This window comes from Barbatula barbatula (genome assembly GCF_947034865.1).
Source record: "Barbatula barbatula genome assembly, chromosome: 15".
Taxonomy (NCBI): domain Eukaryota; kingdom Metazoa; phylum Chordata; class Actinopteri; order Cypriniformes; family Nemacheilidae; genus Barbatula; species Barbatula barbatula.
Window position 1 is genome coordinate 22,780,649 of NC_136778.1, and position 17,444 is coordinate 22,798,092.

The window sequence follows — 17,444 nt, forward strand, 5'->3', positions numbered from 1 at the left end:
GGGTTATTTTTTGGTAATAATATTGATGTTAGTTTTGTTTTATTTTGTAATAAATATACTATTTGGTGTTTTTTCACATTTAATAAAATATACACGAATGTAAATGTATTCGATTTTCTGTGAAACAAATAAATATATAATATATCTAAAAACACCATAAACATTTGAATTACTTAAACCTTTTAAAATGTGCTCCATGGCACACTTGAATAATTTGTGTATAAAAAGCGCTTTCAATATTTTCCATGAGGCGATGCCAATAAATTAATACTGTAAATCATAAAACTACACTTAGGACATTGCGTCCTAAATATAATGTATTCATTGGCTTTATTTCGCGAATATAATAATTTAATCAATATATTACATAAATACATTTAAGACTTAAAAAAGAGAACTTGAAATATTAAATATGCAAAAACATAAACCATAGATATAACTGAAACAGCGCGGAGACTCAGCCTATGGGAAGTGACGTCACTCGTGTCGGAAGGAAACAGGAATGACGTTATTGGCCTAGTCCTGTTTTTCGCCCTTTTGTTCGTGTTCAAGTCGTTTCTTTTCATATCTCTGTATGTTGCTTTACACCGACAGTTGTTTGTAAGTGAGCGTGTGACCATTTCAAAAACGATTAGTAGCGTCACGAGCTACTTCAGTGAGACATTACTGAGACCATTGAGAGAACACAATGAGACACTTAATCTGTGAAACAATGCACTGAATTCATATACTATTACACTGGAGATCACATTGCAATGTAGAAAATGCAAGTTTGCTTGAGAAATAAATTATTAAGAAGACAAAATCAGAGTCTACACATGTTCGGTAACAAAATTTATTTGCAGGAATGCAAACACTAATGCAGCAGTATTGTGAATTCAAAACAAATACCACTTCTGATAAAATGGCTTCATGATCATACAGAAATAGTGGCAGTCAGTCATGTTCAAAATCCAGTCAATGTTATCAGATGCAAGAAAATCCCTTTTCAAAGATATTAACCCCCCCCTTACTTGTAAGAGAGACAGAATTAAAATCACCACCAATCACATGGCCACAATGATGCATATCTCATTAAGTCATCACATTTAATGTGATGTAAAGGCAGCTCTGGTGTGCCCAGTTACATGACATCACTTCCTGTCCATCCCAAGCACAGCTCACAAAACAGACTAGAGAATTATGGCAACAGTCTGATTGAAGATGAGCGGCAGGGAGGAGACTGATCTCAAGCCTCTGATGAGATGAGAACAAGGAAGCTTGACTTCCTCTAGGTCCTGTGAGATCTTCCGGGCCGTCTCATTCTAGTGCATGACATTTATAAACTTACCTCTGAAACTGTGACACGGCATACAAAAGAGATGATGTCGATTAAAAACTGATCGAGCTGCAGACTTTTACAAAATGCATGAGAGAAAATAGCTCAAGCTTTTAAAAAGTAGCTTTTCCCCCACCTTTACAGAAAACAAACCAGTGACTTTAGACTCATCATATGAGTTTCAGACACATGTCCAGTCCGACTGTTCTGCGCTATACAAAAGGACTATAATACACTAAGTACATCGGCTCTGCTGTGGCCCTTGTGCATAAGTGTGGAATATAAAAAGCCCTGCTTACATCATATGTACAGAACAGACAGGGCAGTTTCAGCCTCCACGATGAGGTAGTTAACCCACCCTTTAATATCAACTTACTGAAGAGAAAAGCAAAAAACGTTCCAAAAGGAACCATTGACCTGGAATGCCTGGCCAAGCATGCCAGGTGGTAAAAACACATCAAATAAAAAACAAAGCAAGACTCGACACATGCCAAGCCGCGGTTAAAAACGCACAAAAATATACATACACAAACAGCACCTCCAAGCCACTTCAAACATCTACAAAGTGCAAAATACATTTCACGTCGAGGAGAAATATCCTTTGGGCATCTCCACCTCCAGAAGTTACTGTAGTGGCATTACGGTCCAAACAGGTCTTATGCTGGATCTGACGGCAATCCTGGAGGCAGATGGGGAGCTTCCGTAAGGCAGGAACAGAGTCGGACCATGGAACGGACCTTACCATCGCATCCACCGGCAGCACCCCACCAAGCGACTCGTCCTTCACTGGGATATGTCAAAAGCCGCCTCCAGCCCCTTACCCTGCTAGCCAGGTGACAAAAGGGACACAAATTAGAGAAGCGTTAACAACAAATACAACAACACAAAGGATAAAGATATCAAAACAAAACAACACAAAAGACTGTAAGGATGATGCATTCACTAGACACTACAGACACCCTGTGATCTGTGGCATGCACGAGAGTAGCCAAGCAGCGGTTCGGATCGAAGCGACAGGTATTAGGAAAGGGTGGGAGGGGTTATGATCGTTTACAGAGAAACAGAACAGATTGACTACAGAGACAATAGTGCATGCATGCATGTAAAGATTTCCCACCGTTCGCTAACAATTTGGAACAAACGTGCAAGGGCAAAGAGTTAGAGCCTCCAGCGACAAAGACGTCTCGTCCGCTTTGGGTCAAATTGTGCTTTCTGTGGCTATAAGTGAGCGTAGATCTCAGCTGAGTTTTTCTAACAAAACCCCTCTGAATGCGTATCACAAAAAAAAACACAGAGCGGGACCTCGGGAGAGAGAAGGCTCCAGATTGGAATGGCAGTGAACTGTTGTTGTTGTCGTCATTGTGTGAAATGATATCATGTATTTACACATAAAGCTCAAGTGGGATATGGACTGTCGGTGATATATCATCTGAAGGCATGCAGAGTGAGGTAGCAGCACGTCTAACAGGCAAACCTTTAGTCCTTTTTCTTCCACAAGGAGCCATAAATTTGTAGGCAATTTGAAGAGAGAATTTGCCGAAACATGAATTTGAAACACAATTTGAGTTTTTGTACACTGGTGCGTGTATGTTTATTCAAGCAGACAAACAGCAAAGAATACAAGCCAAAATGTAAAGCCAAAAATTAGGATCAAGTCCTCTTTTATCGTGTTTTTTTTTTCTTCCCCAACACAAGACAAGCTATTTTACTAGCATTATCTCTTGTAACATACAAATATCAATTTTTTTTTTGTTTTTTTTCTTGAATACATGTTAAGGAGACAGTTTCCCCCGTCCTTTTTTGTTGCTGTTACCTACTTTAAAGACATGGAGAGCAAAAATCCTATGAACATACATGGTACTATATTGCCAAATAGACAAAGAACTGCAAATTTTAAAATTTCAATCCCGATTTTTAAAAGGTAGGAAACGATTCTCAAACAAAACATAAGACAAAATCAGTTCGGCAGAAGCAGGTGGGAGTGTGTGACTACTGATCGAGTCCAAGCGGATTCTTAAAATATATACAAGAAAACCCGACGGGAAAAAGAGAGGGGACAACCTTTAACGTGTTTTAGGACCAATCAAGTCTCTATAAAAAGGGTTTCTTATTTAAAAAAGCAAAAAGGCCCTACGTTCTCTACTTCCACTGTTGCCCAAAAGAATCCTGATAAAACTCCTGGTTGTCAGATTTGTAACCATAGTTACCAGAATGATCGCCACCTTGCAAGGGTTGCTGTGCAATGGGTTGCGAGCCCCAGTTCTGATTAATGGTCTGGCGCCGTTTGGAATCTGGCTGGTTGTAGCCATCGGCTTTGCGCTTGCCTCCTACATTTCCACCGCGTCCACCCCGAGCACCACGTACCCCGCGCCCTCTCGGCAGAACCCCGCCTCTGGCTCCTCCCCGTGGGCCTCTGCTCGCTCCCGGTCCGACACCACCGCGCTGCGTGAAGCCCGCCCTGCCCCGTGGAGCGCCACCCCCTCGGCCACGCACCGGAGACACCCCGCCTCTGGCACCACCACGCCCCCCGCGGCCTCGAGCGGGCACCTGGAAATCATCGTAGCCGTAGTACGGGTCATCGTAGCCACCCCTGTAGTTATGGTAGTCGTAACCATAATAATCATAGTAATCTTCGTAGCCGTAATAGTCGGGCGGGTAGGCATAACCACCGCGACCGGCGCCCCTGCCCCGGCCTCTGGAGGGAGGTGGCATTTGAGGGGGGCCGTAATAGTAGTAATCATCATACCTAGATTTAAAAAAACAACCGTACATAGAGTATATTAACAATACAGACACTTCTTGAAAACAAGGGAAAAATTCCTCAAGACAGACACCCATAAAAACTCACATTTGTGTCTTTGCTGCTTGGCGCTGTGCCTTCCTCTCTTTCCGTTTCTGGTCTGGTGGTTTGGCGAACACAATCTCAATATTCTCTCCCTCCAAATCTTTTCCGTTCATTTCCGCCAGGGCCTGTCAACATTCACCACGCCGCTGTTATCGCCGTTCGACAAACAGGCCTCCCACCCAACAAAAGAACTCTCAGTGTCATTACCTTCACCGCACCGTCTCTCTCATCGAAGTGAATGAAGGCGTAGTCTTTAAGTTTCTTCACTCGCTCCAGTTTTCCAAACTGGCCAAAAGTGGTTTCAAGTATTTCCTCAGTTACGCTGTTGGCCAGGTTCCTGACAAACAACACTTTCACCTGACGGCACACGTGGACACAACAGACCATCAGTACATCTGAAACCCAGAGACTTACGGCAAGGAGCGCAGCACAAGCTTCAAGAGGCTGTCCTGTCAGATCTTAGCAGTAAACTGTCAGTGCAACAAAATCAAAAATAATTTGGACAGCCAATGACACAGTATAAATATTCAGACACTTTATTCACATACTTCTTCAAAGCAGTCAGTATTGTGCAAGACTCAAATGCGATATTAAAAAATAAAAAACAAAATTATAGTCCGAGCAGGTTCTGACCTTCGACATGACCTCTGGATCAGGGTCCTCGATAGGGTCGGCCCACTCGACTGTGACAACAATGCCCCAGACCTTCACCTTCCCACTCATGAGTCTCCGTCGCGCCTGTGCTGCTGTTTTGTGGTCCTCATACTCCAGAAAACAAAAGCCCCTGTTCTTCCTCTTATCGTCGGGCTGATGGTACAGGATCACGTCGGTGAGACCCTCTGATGGGGAAAAGACAGCAAGTTTTGTACATCATTCAACCCCAAGAGAATACATGTCAAAATGCTCAGCAATGAGCAGTGCATACATCCACATCACCAGCTCACCTGTGACTTTGGAAAACTCTTCTACAATCTGTTCCTTTGTCTTGCTCTTGGGGATGGAGCCCACAAAGAGTCTGTTGTTTGCGACAGAGATACACACGCCAACGAGTTTGCCAGAGCGAATTTCATGATTGTTATACTGCAAAGAAAAAGGACACGTGAACACATTCTTGAAACCATTACACATTTCCAAACTCAAACCCAATGTTTCAACGCAAGTGCCACAACATAAGCATGTTCAACAAATGCAGTGCTAGATTTTCTGTAAATTAGTACCGAGCAGTTAGCAGTACATGTGCGTTTTCGTTTCAGTTTTTTCTGCTCAGAATAATTTAAATGACTCCACAAGCTTCACAATGGAGATTCAGAACAACAACTAAAGAAATAGTTATTCTTACTAGCTTGACAGCCTCCTGTGCAGCCTCTTTAGTGCAGAATGTGAGGAAAGCGTATCCCCTGTTCAGGCCGCTCAGAGGGTCCATCATCAGACGAAGGTCCCAGATCGGTCCAGCCTTCTCAAACAGAGGCACTAACTCATCCTCAAACAAGTCCCTCGGGATCTTCCCTACAAAAATCTGTAGCACAGAGAGTGGAGATGAGGTACGCACTGAAAAGTGAGGTTTCTTACAAACCACAGTCTGTTTTCGTAATAAACAGAGTGAACGCTGTGGGTGTTCTAACAGCGCACTACAGGGTTTATATCAGTCAGGTTCCGTGTCACGTCCAATCAGATCTTAGCGGTAAACCATCAGCATAACAAGAGTTACTCCAGAACAGTGTACATCATTCATCATTTGGACACAATCCTCACAGACCGCTAGGCCTAACAGCATTTCATTCACCTCTGTTCCGATAGTGGGCTGAGCACCAGTGTAGACGGACTCAGGGGGAGGGCCACCATACTTGCGTTGGCCTGTAGTGACATCAAGGGTGTAGCCTGTCCTCTCAAGAAGCGTCTGAAGGCAAAAAACGCAGCAAATTACATCTACATTCATTACCGACATCAGAAACCTGTCACTGGACTTACTTTAATTTTCGCTTCATCTGGTCCTTTACTGGAGTCTAGAACTTTGGTCCCCTGTTTCTCTCTCTGTCTGTAAGTCTTCATAACGCCACAGAGAAAGGCACTTTTGTTCTGGATGAACGAGAGAGTGAGTGAGTCAATAAAGGCTCACTTCACGTGATCACTCACACACAGCGAGCGTGCTCACCTGCACATGGGATAGATCGCTCTCTTTGAACTGCAAGAGAACCTGCAGTGCACCTTCCTCATTGAACTCCTTCAGTGCTTCAATGGCCCTTTCGTCCAGGTCACTGTGAGCTAGGAGACCTGTGGGTAGGAAAGCAGGCAAATCTCAGACACGTTTAAGCCACTGCAGACATTACACACACACACACAACAACCAGCGTCCAATCAGATTCTTCTGTTGTACATCACAGTAACAGTGTAACTCAGAGAGAGAGTTCAAGGGTATCATCATTTGGACGAGGCTTCAAGGGAAAAATTATATTTTAAAATCCTTTATGTATTTGTGGAAGCAGCAGTAAATCTTGATAAACAAATGTTTTCCAGAACATTAATGTTGCACTTCTTACAGAACTGACCATATTTAGGCTTCGTTGACCTTCTGTATGTAAACTGACAAAAAATTAATATAAATATAAAGTAGTTGCAAATAAAACTTATTGACATAACGTCACAAAGCACACAAAATTAAAACATTTTATATGGTGACATGTCATTTATTGGCAGCTTAACCAACAGGTTTAAAGGTCCAGTCAGTAATATCTAGCTGCAAGGTTGTGAATTGCAACTAAGCGCTTAGTCCACCCCTCCCTCTCCAAACACTATGACGTCTGACAGAACATGGCCAATTACACGCAAGGGGACCTGAGGTGTATGTAGTTAGAAATATCTCATTCTAAGGTAATAAAAACATAACGCTTCATTATGTAAGCTCTTTATACATCTCTGAACACATAGTTTTTTATATTATATTTAGGGATGTACCGATCCGATACTCTGGATCGGATTTGGCTCCGATCCATACCTTTTTGAATGGATCGGGTATCGATCATGCGCGAGTCAGCACAACCGATCCAAATCCGATACCAAATTACCAGCAGTTGTTGAACGGGGAGCTGTATTTAAGTAAATAGAAAACGTTCGTTTATTTTGAGAAAAATGCATTTACTTAAAAATAATAATTAAATACTTTGAAATGTATTTTGCGTAATGGCCCGACAGGCGAGTTTAGTGGGGAGACCTTTCAGGACCCAACTTTATGCCTATATGGAAATTTCAGCGCGTTGAAGATGTCGCAGATGTGGAAATATTTCACGCTTGAAACAACAGAAAGCAGCACAGCTGCCAGTTTCGCGTTACAACACGACACATTTAATCAAACATCTTCAGAAGCATCACGGAAAAGATCACGAAGAGTTTGTACAAGCGAAACGCAAAAAGGACGAATTAAAGCACCAAACCTTGCAGGAATTATTTCAAAGGCAAGAAAAACTTCACAAAGACGACAAAAAAATCTGTAAAAATCACAGAAAAAGTTGTGGAATTTATTGTACTAGATAATCAGTCTCTCTCTGTTGTGGAAAATGTAGGCTTCCGTCGCCTGAACCGCGTTAGTTTACCATCGCGTAAATACATTTCTGAAACAGCTTTGCCCGAGTTATTTTATAGTGTCGTCGCATGTTGCGGATCAGTTAAAAGATGTCAAATCTTTGAGCTTCACTGCTAATATTTGGAGCTCCGACGTGTGTCCCATTTCATTTTGAGTTTAACCGCGCATGGGATGGATTCTGGTCACGCATTGCAGAGTGCTGTGCTACATGCTAAAGAGTTGCGAGGATCACACAGAAGCAGCGTGATTTCAGCGTCAATCAAAGAAATGCTGGATGGTTGGAAAATACAGATTGTCATTTGGATGACTTCATAGCTTGATTAAATGTAATTTATTTCAATTATAAGTTTAGCACAGTGTTCTTAATAAAGATGTCTGTCATACTGTGTATATTATTTATCTAAGTTTTGATGTATTTCATGAATATGCAAAGCTTGACTTTAAGCAGATAAATTGAATGACTGTGTGAGTTACAGACATTCTAAACCTTAAAAGGTCAACAATAACTGATATCGGATTTGGATCGGTATCGGCCGATATTTGAAAGTTCAGTATTGGAATCGGATCGGCAGAGAAAAACTGGTATCGGTGCATCCCTAATTATATTGCATTTCTATTAATAGATCCTCCCAAAAATTACACACTGGACATTTAAACTGACGTCACTGAGTATAAAGCTTGATAGCTTTCTGTATACATGACATACTGTGCGGCAACATAGTTACAACCCTTTTAAATATCCCTTTCTAGTGCATTGCATTTGTTCATCCAGCTATCACCTATCTACTAACTCATTTAAATAAACAATAAAGATTATTGTAAAAGCCCCCAGCTCATCTCATCCCCTTTAGAATTAGCATCTGTTAGCGATAAGCCACAGGGGGGAACATCACCTGTCCCTGCTCCAGACAGCTGCCTCTTTTGTCCCAGCATATGCCCAGCTGGCCCACGTTTCCCCCGGGACAGCTCCCTTCCCCACCCTCCTTTAAAACAGCTAATCCCCAAAAAGACTCCTCTCTGGATCGAACCAGACATGCTCGATTTGCCCGTTGTAAAGCATTGCTCGGCGCTGCAGTACTCATTTTGCGGTGAAACCACACAAAGTTTCTAACTACATTCCCGTTCCCTACTGAGAGAGAGAGACGTGATGGGCACACTTCAACATGCACTCAATGGGATATAGAACAAGGGTGAGGAGTCCATTGGGGAGGGTTGGAGCTTTGCTTACCTGCTATGTAAATTTCATCCAGCTTTTCAGCAACTTTCTGTGGTAAACCAGATTCTAATAAAGCGTTGAAGTGGTCAGAATGGGTAACTTCAGCAGAGGTGTCCATGGGTTCTTCTGTACCGTTCCCATTAATATGTTCTGTGGCCATGTCTCCAGAAATCTGTTCAGATGCAATGAGACAAATGATTCCATGTTTTGGTAGAGGCAGACAGACAAATAACGCCACTTAAAAATATAGACTGCATGCATACGACAAAGAAATCTTGTAAAGTACATGACATCACTTACAGGTATTCAGACATGATAAAAACGATTCTTACACACTCCCCATCACCCAACATATATGACGTATGATGCCTTCACGTGCTCCCGGGAATTTGATCATTCGACACTTCGACTCTGGATTTAGTAACATTAAACATTATTTAGTAAACTGTCTGCTAACATGAATAGAACAGTTTCATAAAGTATTATCATCTAATTTCCGAGAGCACGTGAAGGCAGCCATTTCACAACATGAACAAATATATCAAATGATCAATATTCCACATCTGATCAGCGCAGAACACCATCCTGCTCACACACACCTAGAGACGTGAGTCTATTTCGGATCAGCTGTGTATTTTACACTGTCAAAGTGTTAAAAACGCATTAAACACCATCTACACAATTCGGCCTACTATTAAACATCATCTCCACGGTCTCCATGCGCAGACCTCATCTAAACAAGTGTGATGTCTAAACTGAAACCCTGTTTGTATCATTTGCGCGGTTTATATCTGCACACCTGAGCCCAGGTGAAATGAAACATGTGCACGCGCCGGTGTTATATGGGGCCGTTTCAGCTAAACACCGGTCAAACTGCGTTTATACAAACAAAAAAAACATCAAACGTGCTGATATCGTTAAAAAAGATGAAATCACGATACGAGTGAGCTTACGTTAAATATGGCACAGGAGTGTCTTCAGTCAACAACATTAGCACTAGCCTGCTAACGTTAACTCACCCCGCGTGACCCAGACAAAACACGTAAAACACATCCGCACCTCACACGCGACAATAAACCACACAACGGCTCTCAACATGACGTTTAATCTGATCTGCAGGTCTGATTTGACTCCGTTGACGGGTGTTAAACGTGTCCGGTACCCCCTCCCCCCGCGCCTCACATTGTTTCCAAACAGCGGTGAAATAAACCCCCACACAGCGGTAAACGGCATCGAATCCCCCGAGCGGGCGCACGGTTACCTGACGGTGTTTTTCCGGGTTGTTCGGTTTAGTGTGAGTGTATGTTCGGTGTGATGAGACCGGTAAATCGTCCCCGGCGGAGCTCCGCGCGATTCCCGATAATGTAAAATGGCGGGCGGCGCTACTCGCGCGGGTGCGCGCATACACTCATGCCTGCGCGCATCGACGGGGTTTCTGTCGCGGCCGGGCACGGGCACGTCCTTACTGGGCGAGCTCCCCCTCAACGAAGTGTGTAAAGATATTCTTCTCTTATTATTAAAACATCTTGTTTTACTCATAATGTCCGAGTTGTCTTCAGGGGTGCTATAAGAGGGGAAGGATGATTCTAGAGCCCACGCACTTTTGGGGGCCCAGAGCGATATGCCGGGGGGTCAAACTATAATTTAGTGAAAACCTTACTCACATCATTTCTATTACAAAGCGCCTTTATAAACGAATGTAGTGCGTGATAATTGAATTGGGATCCTTGTGACGCTCGAATCTGAGGGTGCATTAAATGGCTTTTGATGTTGTCCATCAGGGGCGCTGTAGCAGGCCGTTGCTAAGATGAAACATGTTGTTTTCACGCTCTCTATTGAGGAGAGTAGATGAAACATCTGAGCTTTACATTGATACCAAACTTGAGTGGATCATTCCAAACTAACGAGCAATATGACGATCATTTGACTTATGATTGGTTTTGTGGTCCAGGGTCACGTTTACCCTTGTTCTGAATGAGTACCATTTTGTATATCATGTTTACGTCACTAATCACATGTCAACCTGAAAATGTAATATTGATTAAACAATAATCATTGTTATAGATTTTTGAAAGCTTTGAACACTCAAAACAGCCGTTAACAGTGTTCATGTAAGAGCTAGTGCAAAAGATGCTGCAAAACTGATGGTGAATGCGGAGCGAAACATACATCTCTAAGACCATCACAGGGATACTTCAACCAAAGATGAAGATTCCGTCATCATTTAGTCGCCTTCCAGTTGTTCCAAATCTGTCTAAAAGTGTTTGTTCTTATGGACACAGAAAGACATTTGGATGAACGCTTATAACCAGACAAATCATCGATTCCCATAATAGGAAACATTACTTTATAATTTGTTTTGTTCTGTTGAACAGAAGACATTTTGAAGAATGTAGGACAGCAAACAGTCCTGGAGCACTTCTGACTACTATTGTATTTTTTCTACGATGGGAGTCAAAATCTGTCTGTTATAAGCATTCTTCCAAATATCATTCTCTGTGTTACAAACACATTTATACACATTTGGAAAAACTCAAAGGTGAGTAAATGATGACAGAATTGTCATTTTTGGGAGAAGTATCCCAAAGTTTTGCCAAAAATGACTGAAAAGGAACTATGATAACGTTTTTTTAGCTATGGAACTTAAAAAATAGAGACAATGTTTTGTTATCAAATGAAAATTCTTTCATCAATGACTTTCCTTAAATTGTTCCAAACATGTATACATTTATTTGTTCTGCTAAACATAGGAAGAAATTCCAATATGTCTGTCTGTATGGTTGTGAAAACGAAGTGACTTATAAGAGGTTGTAATGGGCGTGTTCTCACACAATACCGTTCATATAATCATATCCTCAAAAGTTATATATTTTTTCAACACTATATCAACAGGTTTGGTGAAAGGACACGGAGTAAAAACATCATCAGTATGATTTGAACAGAGTAAATCAATCCAGTGTCTGTCTGTGAGGTGCTTTTTTCAAATTTACAAACAATCCACAACCACCAATGGGAAACTTCACTCAGCTAGAAAAATCGAGACGTGCATTCTGGGTCATGTCGTTTTCAAGGCTCCTATTCACAGGCAGAATCCACCAGGAAAGTTATTTTAAAAACAGCAAATCCCTCCTTCCCTTTAGCGCCGCTGCGCATGCGCAGAGAGGTCGCTTCGTCGAATGTTTTGTATCCACGCCATATTGTTTAGCCGGCGGAAACCAAGAGGCGTCGGACCGCGGTTGTTAGCACAATCCGACATCATCGGCGTGTTCATGTAGAGGATCGACTGCTCATCCACGTGCTTTATCGTGTTCAAACGTTTATTATTTCCTCGCGGATGTTTTGCGTGGAAGGTCGACGCAGGATTTGAATAAAACGAAGCGATCGAGTCGTGTTCCCCAGAGATCACAGCAGGACTGTCGCTAGCAGGAGGCTCGGCCCGGGCGTTGTGTGCTATATTTTTCGCGGATTGCTCACTTTACCCTTCTAGTGTTCAGATAAAATGGCATGCGGAGCCACTCTGAAACGGACTCTGGATTTTGATCCTCTTATGAACCCGGCGTCTCCGAAGAGGCGGAGATGTGCGCCCATGTCCCCGTCCACCTCCGGCGGATCTCCGCAGAAATACCTGCGCATGGAGCCGTCGCCCTTCGGCGCAGTGTCTTCGGTCCTCACCACAGGTCTGTAACATCGCGAACACATCCAGGTCACATTAAACATACGTGTTTACACACATCGCGTCGTGTTAATACGGAGAAATCCACTGATTGCAGTGACGTGACCTCCACATCGATGACAATACGTCACGGTTATGAACATACATGTTTAATGTGTTCACGTAGTCATCTATATATTTGTATATATGCTCGCTGTCACTTTATTGACATAATACTTTATGGTTAAAAACATCACATTAACGTTATCCAGTGTTGTGTTCGTGAGGGTTTTTAATGAGTGTTGCTAACTATGCTAGCTGTAATCTGTTATGATCTGATTCATTTGAGACTTAGTAAGTAAAACATCATTTCTGTTTCTGAAACACACAGGATAGTTTAACACGAATGTTATCAGTGTCCGTCAGGAAAGCAGTTGTGCGATATTTGGACTCGATGTCGATTTTACCAAACGGCTATTGGCAAAAGACGTTGTTTGTCACATGCTAACTTATTTGAACTTTTGTCATTAATATAGATCAGTGTTGTGCTTACGTTTTAAATGATAAAAGTTCAAAAACACATGCAGTACGGTATACTAGCTATTTAGAGCTACATCATCCAATCATGGAACATGAAACGGATCCATTCATCATTTTTACACAGATTTCATTTTGTTGTGGTAAGTTTGACATTATTTTACCTAGAGGGACTGTACATAAACATTGGTGCAATTCAGCGCCTTAATACATATATTTAATTAACTGTTTGGTATATTAGCCTTTTCATGCTATGTCAATGGTGGGAATTGCAAATATTCACTTTATGAAATTTTCATGATGTTTGGAGGCGTTTGATGGATAAGATTCTTGGTGTTTTTAACTGGAAATCCGCCACATTAAAATTCATTACCCGGTTCCAGCTAGCCAAGGCCATAGCTTATATGTTGATGGTCTTGGATTGATCAAAGATGAACTCGTGATCATCAGGAGCCAATACACACCGGTGCATCTCGTGTGAAAACATGGTTTTGAACAGTGGTTCTCAACAAGGGTGCCCCAGCTAAGGGGGCCCAAGAAGATTAAGCTAAAGTGAAAGTATCCGAAATGTGACCTGGGAGCCCGAGAGAAAGTAGGGGTATGGTGCCTTGCTCAAGGGCACCTCAGTCATTACCCACCGGCCCTAAGAATCGAACCGGAAACCTTCTGGTAACAAAAACCGACTCTCTAACCATTAGGCCCACGCCTGCCCTGCATTTCAGATTTGAAATTCAACAAAAAACGAAATGTTTCTTATTTTTGACCATCTTTATAATGATTTTTTTTCCTATTTAATTACAAGCTCTAAATATTTTTTATGGGGGGGTGAATATTGTTGAAAACAATGGGGGGCCTTGGAGTAAAAAAAAGGTTTTGAAGACCTGGTTTCAGCGGTACCGCACACATCATTAACTCACTTGCAAATGCCTTGTCGGTTTAGGTAAACGTGTGAGACTCCCGGTGCAAATGCAAAGATGCATCTGTCACTCAGACCCCTGTGTTGCGTGCATTTATACACACACAGACGCGGTGTGGTGTTAAGAGTTTTCTTCCTTCAGAAAAGCTACTAGCATCTATTTGGAATAAACATTAGCTTTCAGTGAGTGGAAAAATGTCTCTCGGCGTGTTCAGTGAGCGCCAGAAGCATTACATTCATGACCAAACCGCAGCTTACTTATGAGTGAGCGAGTACAAAACACTATTTACAGGCACATGTCATTGTTACTGACTAGACATATGAACATAGACAAAGTATTAATTACAGACAAATGTTTGACAACAGAAACATTTAATATATAAATGAAGATAAACAACAACGGCTTCATTGGGCGTTCAGTTGTATTAAAATACAGACAGTTCAGAGAGTAAACGAAAGTACAGCGTGATGATGTCACGAACATGCTAATAACCACGTAACACCACCTTGCGTTACACACACACATAGCGACGGGTAATGGCTTATGGCGGATTTTTACAAGCCGGTCCGTCAAAATGACAGACGATAAATGAAGTCTTGCGCAACCTCTGCCTGGTTATAAGAAACCATGGTTTTTAAAGGAACAGTTCACCTAAAAATATAAAAATGTTTCTCCAAAGCTGTATAATTGTCTTTGTTCTGATGAACACAAAAAAATATATTTAGAAGAATGCTTATAACCGAACAGATCTTGGCCACCATTGACTCCCATAGTAGGAAAAATTGCTTTATACATTTCTTTGTTCGGTGAAGATATTTTGAAGAATGTTGGTAAGCAAACATTTCTAGGGCACGTTTGACTACCACTGAAACTTCTACTATGGTAGTTAATGATGGCCAAGAACTGTTAGGTTATAAGCATTCTTCCAAATATCTTTCGCCTGTGTTTCTGAGCTTCTATCTGTCTTTATAACCACAGAGCTGCTTTGTTAAAATTGTTTTATTTTTCAGAGCAAATCCTGAGTAACATCAAGCAGGAGTACAAGCGCATGCAGAAGAGAAGACATCTGGAGATCAGTTTCCAGCAGACAGACACCTGCTGCCCCATTGATTCCCAGCCCCAAACCTCCATCAGCAACACAATACCAGGTGCCCTTCCATGATCCATTCATGTGGTGTTTCATTTAGAATTATTAAGGGTTTGATGGGCAGATTTGTCGGCCTGTGTTTTGGTTATGCAGCTGGTTTAGGTTATCTTGTCTGGTTTTATCCGTTAGGTTCTTCTGGATCGGCGTCTCCCTCCAGACGGGAGCAGCCGTTATTCACGCTGAAGCAGGTGGGAATGATCTGCGAGCGTCTGCTGAAGGAGCGTGAGGAGAAGGTCCGGGAGGAGTACGACGAGATCTTGACCACCAAACTTGCAGGTATCAGCAGTAACAATTATTCTTGTTCCTTATTCTAGAGCACAACAGTCTGGTTCTGGATGTTAAAATCCGATTTTATTTCTCTTTCTCTCTCTTTAGAACAATATGATGCATTTGTGAAGTTCACCCATGACCAGCTGATGAGGAGATTCGGGGAGCAGCCTGCAAGCTGTACGTATTAAACCCCCACGTGTGTTGTTTACATGTGTTTAAAGGGATACTCCACCCAAACATGAATGTTCTTTCATTTTCTTTCGAACTTGTACACACTCTTTGTTCCGTTGAGCACAAAGAAAGATATTTGAAAGAATTTTAGCAATTTTCAGTACTGGGACATCATTCACTCACTATCATAGTAGAAAAAAATATTATTGTAACTTTTTTGTTCTTTTGAAGACAGCATTAGATATTTTAAAGAATTTAGTAAAAGTTAAGGTTTGTTAAATTTTTCCTACTATGGTAAGTCAATGATGTCCCAGAAGTGAAAATTGTTAACATTTTCCATAAATTCTCACTCTAATTTAAAGTAATTTATACAGATTTGGAACAACTTGAGGATGAGTAAAGAATGACAGAATTGTCCTTTTTGGGTAAACTGTCCCTTGAACTAATTTCTATTGGAAACCTGTAATTTTTTCTGCAGATGTGTCCTGAATTTGCTGTAACATCAGACGTTCTCCTCTTCTGTGGATCTGTGACTGGGAGCTCGTGACGGGTCAGATCGGGTCCAGCTGGGTCTCCAGCGCCGGGCACGGAGCGTGTGTGATAAACTCTCTCTCTCTCTCTCTTCTCTTCAGAAGCTCAGTGCTTCCTGCCATCAATGCCCATATATGGACCTTCGCAAACTATTATTCAAATCAGTGTCTCTTATTGAACTCTGGATATTTATTTGGCTTTATCGATGCCTTTTATACAGTGACCTGTCATTTCATCCCGTTTGGTTTTTGTAAGATGTCTTTTCCCAGCAGAGGATCTCGAATGATGAATGTTATGAGGGTGTGAATTTTGAGACGGCCGGTCATAGATTTGTGTAAATACATCCCTTCATTCAGTTTTCATGTGCAAATCATATACAGCGTTTATTTTCAAGTCTGTGTTTATGGTTTGTATTTATTTTGATTTTATTTTTTTCCCTGCATTATGGTTTTACTGCTCAGATAGTTTAAATGACTTTATGTTGGGAAAATATACAAATAAACTGTTTACATAATGTGTTCTCGCATTTGTTCTATAGATGCCTGTTGTTATCTGGGCGATCAATGTAAGTTTTGTTTGTGTTTCTGGTTTGTCCTGAGACATGACACTGTTCACCTAAGAGAAATGCTCCCCAATCTGTGCAAATTCAAGCTTTGTCCAGCGTTGAGTGTGAGATTAGGTCCATGTTTTTAGCAGGAGAATCGAGAGACTCGTACACAACTATTGCAAAACATACATTCAGTGGAGCTTACGACGACGTCAACACATTACATTTAATTGTCAGGTGTTTGTAAACCTTTGGACAGATTGACCAGTGTAAAATGTTATTTTGTTTTAATATCTTTTCATTTTAGGAACGCTTGTCAGAAGCTATAATAATATCCTTGTTTCTCAGAAGACAATTTATACCATGTATTATTTTTAAGGATTTACACCAGTCTGACTTCATGTATGTTGGTGATATTGAAAGTTGTTTTGATTGGTAGCTTAATATATGGTTTAAAAACGTGAATTATAGTTGTTGACATTGAAATATGTGGAAGTTAGAATACATATCTGGAATTAATCCATACTGCAAACGCACATATGCTGGACAGAAAGCCTACCTGATTTTTTGGACACACGAAGTGAGGATCAATGCTCCCCATTTACCAGTGCATTATGGGATTTTTAGAAAGAGAACTAGAATTTACCATTTTTGAATAAAGAACTGTTTTATTAAATAAAATAAAAACTTCGGAGATGCGTAAGTCTGCTATTTAC

At 41.4% G+C, this 17,444-nt stretch overlaps 2 protein-coding genes across 15 annotated transcripts; one reads left to right on the forward strand and one right to left on the reverse strand.

Annotated features, from left to right (window-relative positions):
* Positions 1–807: 807 nt before the first annotated feature.
* On the reverse strand, positions 808–10,618 carry syncrip (synaptotagmin binding, cytoplasmic RNA interacting protein). Of its 14 annotated transcripts, none has more exons than XM_079475224.1 (12): positions 10,218–10,449; positions 8,969–9,128; positions 6,316–6,434; positions 6,132–6,239; positions 5,947–6,060; positions 5,503–5,679; positions 5,108–5,243; positions 4,797–5,002; positions 4,371–4,520; positions 4,167–4,288; positions 3,541–4,064; positions 808–2,140 (listed from the first exon to the last, which is right to left on the reverse strand). In XM_079475224.1, the coding sequence occupies exons 2-12, from the start codon at positions 9,114–9,116 to the stop codon at positions 2,136–2,138; spliced, it is 1,809 nt and encodes a 602-aa protein (XP_079331350.1). In that variant the 5' UTR covers positions 9,117–9,128; positions 10,218–10,449; the 3' UTR covers positions 808–2,135. The 14 variants fall into 14 exon arrangements, with proteins under 14 accessions (XP_079331350.1, XP_079331340.1, XP_079331348.1 ...); XM_079475214.1 differs by having other exon boundaries at positions 818–2,140; positions 3,683–4,064; positions 10,218–10,429; XM_079475222.1 differs by having other exon boundaries at positions 818–2,143; positions 3,526–4,064; positions 10,218–10,351.
* A 1,056-nt stretch (positions 10,619–11,674) lies between these two features.
* On the forward strand, positions 11,675–16,695 carry akirin2 (akirin 2). The gene is made up of 5 exons (XM_079475233.1): positions 11,675–12,633; positions 15,073–15,210; positions 15,339–15,485; positions 15,585–15,656; positions 16,129–16,695. The coding sequence occupies exons 1-5, from the start codon at positions 12,456–12,458 to the stop codon at positions 16,137–16,139; spliced, it is 546 nt and encodes a 181-aa protein (XP_079331359.1). The 5' UTR covers positions 11,675–12,455; the 3' UTR covers positions 16,140–16,695.
* Positions 16,696–17,444: the final 749 nt, after the last annotated feature.